The sequence below is a fragment of the Cebidichthys violaceus genome, unplaced genomic scaffold, assembly GCF_023349555.1.
Source record: "Cebidichthys violaceus isolate CVI_PGR_0920_01 unplaced genomic scaffold, fCebVio1.0.p SCAF_399, whole genome shotgun sequence".
NCBI classification, from domain to species: Eukaryota; Metazoa; Chordata; class Actinopteri; order Perciformes; family Stichaeidae; genus Cebidichthys; species Cebidichthys violaceus.
In genome coordinates this window covers 32,962-37,669 of record NW_027176593.1, presented here as the reverse complement: position 1 = coordinate 37,669, position 4,708 = coordinate 32,962, and the positions used below count along the sequence as shown (strand labels likewise).

At 40.3% G+C, this 4,708-nt stretch overlaps 1 protein-coding gene across 1 annotated transcript; it reads left to right on the top strand.

Annotated features, from left to right (window-relative positions):
• On the top strand, nucleotides 1–4,341 carry LOC137884648 (3-hydroxyacyl-CoA dehydrogenase type-2-like). Its single transcript, XM_068726521.1, has 6 exons — nucleotides 1–59; nucleotides 2,011–2,175; nucleotides 2,864–3,028; nucleotides 3,230–3,358; nucleotides 3,474–3,582; nucleotides 3,871–4,341. The coding sequence occupies exons 1-6, from the start codon at nucleotides 36–38 to the stop codon at nucleotides 4,059–4,061; spliced, it is 783 nt and encodes a 260-aa protein (XP_068582622.1). The 5' UTR covers nucleotides 1–35; the 3' UTR covers nucleotides 4,062–4,341.
• Nucleotides 4,342–4,708: the final 367 nt, after the last annotated feature.

Below are 4,708 nucleotides of genomic sequence, written 5' to 3'. Positions count from 1 at the left end.
TAAAGAAGAAGAAGGTGATCCATTCATAAACCAACATGGCGAACATTCGGTGTGTCAAGGTGAGGAAAGAAAAAGATAAATCTCCACTCTGCAACACTTACATGATTTATAATATATATAGGATGCGTTGCACTTGTTAGACGCCTGTGTCTATTTATGTGTGCAATTTGTAATTTGTTTTCCTCGTAATTACGAAGTTTCATTGTGTAGCACAACATTAGAGAATTAATGAGTCCACACAGCAGCCTGTTTGTTAACCTTTGTCTTCTCGGTTACACTGACAATGGAGACTTTGAGACAATACTTTAAAGGTTTAGTCCACGAACATAACGTCGTTGGTCCCTGACATTAGTACAGTCTGTCCAAGTACATCTACTCAAGTGCTCTACTTATGTACAAATTCGAGGTACTTGTACTTAACTTGAGGATTTCTTCTTGAAGCTACTTTACACTCATACTCCTCTACATCTTGGAGGGAAATATTGTTTTATATATAGCACAAATATATATTTATAGTTTTGTTTACATTCAGTGCTACTCACCAAAATGCATAGTGTATTATTGAGGTATAACAGACGTGTCAGGTACATATCTGTTCATGTTAAATATTGTCAGAGCAGATTTTTAATTTTAAAAAAAAGAAGAAGAAAAAAAGTACTTTAACCCCAGTATCCGGTTCATACGTGTGTACTAGCTGACAGTCTTCTTCACTGCCTTTGCTGGCTGCATATCTTGGTATGTTGCCACTATGTGTTGATCAGTATCAGTACATAGTGTGAGGTCTGGCACTCTACACATTTAAGATGAAGGTTTAGAGACCAACCAAATATTTAAAAACACGTTTTCGGTGACCTCAAAAAGATCCGTTTGAAAAAATTCAGCAATAGCTATTCCATAGAATTCACTGTCAACTGTAGTGACTCAGTCTTGGATATAAAGTAGTTCCAATGACAACAGTATAAACTAGAAAGGTGTTTTCAGTAGAGTGTGTCTGCGAGGACCACTGCTGTATTGTGTGATTGAATGAATACATCCCAACTGGCTCTAAAGTATCATATAAGACATTTCACAACAGTTAAAACTCACCAAGCTGTCTGCCTGCGTCACAGCCGCTGAGTAGTGATGAGAGGTCAGCCGGCAGATCCTGGAATCCATAACCAGGCACCTAACATATTATGCAGTTTGCTGCAGCAGAATGTGATAATAATCCTCCTGCTGGAGATAATTAATGTTGAACTCCTCTTAACAACAATCAGGGCTGTTTTAAAACTAACTTCATTATTTTCTTGATTAATGGCTGAGAGAAAATGTCAGAAAATAGTAGAAATGTCCAGAAGCCCAAAGTGATCAAACATGTTTATTTTATAATCAAATTAGACAAAAAAGCAGCATATTATGATTTAGAAGCCGGGTTTTAGTGAAAATTTGGCACGTTTGCATTAAAACATTATAAAAAAACAATCAAAGAATTGTTGGTGATCATATTTTGCAAAATTACTTTTCTATTTTAGTTAAGTTATTTTTCTTTACTTGTATTGTTAATCTATTCAGAACTGGTGTCAGTAAAACTTCTTTTGCACTTTGTATTTATTACTCCTTCGGGATTAATAAAGTTCTATCTTATCTTCTCTTTAAGTTGATTGACTCATCAATTAGTCGTCTAATCATTTCAGCTCTACAAACAGTTACCACTTGAGTAATAATAATCTTTACTTCCTATCGGTCCCAGTCCTAAATGATGAAGTGATACCTCTGCTTTTTTAATTAATCAGCAATTTTGATCTTTTTTTCACCCGTCTTTCTCAGTGACCCATGTTTTTTCCTGTGTTTTTACTTTTTTAACTTTTTCCTTTGTTCCTTATTTCCTGTACTACCCTCCACCCTCTGGTCCGTCCCTGTCTGTATGTGTGTGTGTGTGTGTGTGTGTGTATGTGTGTGTGTGTGTGTGTGTGTGTGTGTGTGTGTGTGTGTGTGTGTGTGTGTGTGTGTGTGTGCGTGTGTGTTGTGTAGGGTATGGTTGGGCTGGTGACGGGCGGTGCGTCCGGTTTGGGCCGGGCCACTGTGGAGCGTCTGATCCAGAACGGAGCGTCTGCGGTGATCCTGGACCTGCCGTCCTCTGATGGACCGGCTCTGGCAGCCAGTCTGGGGGACCGCTGTGCCTTCGCTCCTGCAGACGTGGGTCCAAAACGCACTCGGCACTATCACTCATGCAAAATCAATAAACATGTACATTACAGTTAACAAGTTATGAATAAGTTGTTCTATTGATTCTTTGCTTCTTTCCTTAAAAATACCCACATTTTTATAGTTAAAAGCAGTATAATTCAAACACCAAATGTAAATTACCATTGAGATAAAACTACAATTATTGAACCTGGATTACATACTGTACATGCATTGTTTCCTTGTAATCCCTTCTGTAGTTAATTACCTTGAATCCAATGCGGGTATGGCGGACTCTGCCACTGACAATAAAAACTACTATATAGACTGTTACAGTATGTAAATACACTGAGACGACATTGCTGAAAAAACATAAAATCTTTAAGGATAATAACTTTTATGGGAAGGTATAAAATGTACTAATTGCACTTGTGGTAACTGAAAGAGAAAAGAAATACAGATCAAGGCTGCAGCTGTAATTTGAGCTCTAAAATGATGCCCTCAGCTCAGCAGATGGCACTCGCACATCATCCAACACAATGACGAGTGCATGTGATACATGCTGACCCTCCACATTATTTATGCCAGACTTTCCTCTACTTGCTGGATGCAAATTGAACCAAAGAACCGGTGTCTATATTTGGTGCATTTACACATGAATGCTTGGTGATATTTACCTCGCAGCCTTCTCCTTTCTCAGGTGACATCAGAAGCAGACGTGCAGTCGGCGGTGTCTCTGGCCAGAGAGAAGTTTGGGAAGCTGGACCTGGCAGTTAATTGTGCCGGCATCGCTGTCGCCGTTAAAACGTATAACTTTAAGAAGGACCTTCCTCACAGCCTGGAGGACTTCCAGCGTGTAATCAATGTAAGGATGTTGATCAGGATGTAGATCAGTAGAAAAATAAATACCAGCCGCAGCTGTGTGACCACTATGTGTTGACAAAATGCTGTTACTTTTCATACTTTGAGTACATTTAGCTGATAATACTTACATATTTTTACTTTAGTAAGGTTTTGAATGCAGGGTTTTCACTTGTAGTGGCCTTGCTTTGTGTGTGTTCTGCAGGTGAACATTGCAGGAACCTTTAATGTGATTCGTCTTGCTGTGGGTGCGATGGGGAAGAACGAGCCTGATGCAGATGGACACAGAGGCTGCATCATTAACACAGCCAGCGTGGCAGCCTTTGATGGACAGGTCATTTGAAACAAACTTTAAAAACAAAAAAAAGCATTAAAGAAACAACTGAGTGGTCGCTCCGTTTCTCAACTTTTTTCTTTTTTTTTTTTTGTGCTCTCTGTTTCCTCTCCAGGTCGGCCAAGCGGCATACTCAGCCTCTAAAGGCGGTATCGTTGGGATGACCCTCCCCATTGCACGAGATCTGGCACCCATGGGCATCAGAGTCATCACCATAGCACCAGGTCAGTGTTAGGAGTGTAACAGAAATCTTGTCCCGTTGAGATCTCTTCCCCTACAGCGGTGGAGCCACGTAGACACACCGTCCCTGTCTTATACACAACTCTCTCTGTTGCTGTTGTAAGTGTCCGGGAACCCGCAGCCGGGTCTTCCAGCTTTTACTTTTAATGTAGTATTTAACATTGTTGTGTTGGTACTTTTACTCAAGTGCATGATCTGAGTTAACTTAAGATCTGATAAGGATATTTCCTTGGTGTATGAATCTCAATGTTCTCTCCTCTTTCTCCCTCTAGGTCTGTTCTCCACTCCCCTCCTGGCTGGTCTCCCAGAGAAGGTGCGCTCCTTTCTCGCCCGCCAGGTGCCCTTCCCCTCTCGCCTGGGAGACCCCGCTGAGTTTGCCCACCTGGTGACATCACTGGCTGAGAACCCCATGATCAATGGAGAGGTCATCAGACTGGACGGAGCCATTCGCATGCAGCCCTGAGACGGATGGTGTGTGTGTCTGTGTGTCCACGTTAACAAAGGGTGTTGATCGTCACCTTCGTCGAATTAAGAGAACATTTTGTGTGTGTGTGTGTGTGTGAGTGTGTGTGAGTGGGTGCCTGGTACAATTATGTTGTAGAGAGCTGCATACAGTGTGAGAGAAAGTGTGTTACATATCTGTACATCATTCAGAGCATTGCAGTAGTTTATGCACACCGCTTTGGTTGTTTTGTAAACTAATCCAGATTATAATAAACCTCCAGATGGGTTTGATTATCTTTTCCAAGAAGTTTTTTTTTTTGTCTTAAAAGTAGAATTGTATTCCCCTACAGCATCTTTCAAATCTTCCTGAACCCAGAAGTTTTTATTTTGAGAAGAAATTAGGAACTTTGACCTCATGCGAAAACTGTTTTGTATTCTTACCTTAATTTGTATCTTACTTTTTTTCGTCTAACATCAGATAACTATGTAAATAACCAGCATAACACATGATGAATGCCATCCGTGCATTCATGAGAATTGTAAATTAGCATAATTAACGCCATAATAATACCATATAAGGATATGCGTCCTGCTACATACTGTATGTTCTTTATTCAAATCCTGCCTTTTACAGACTTTCCTTCCCATAAAGGAAAGTCTATCATT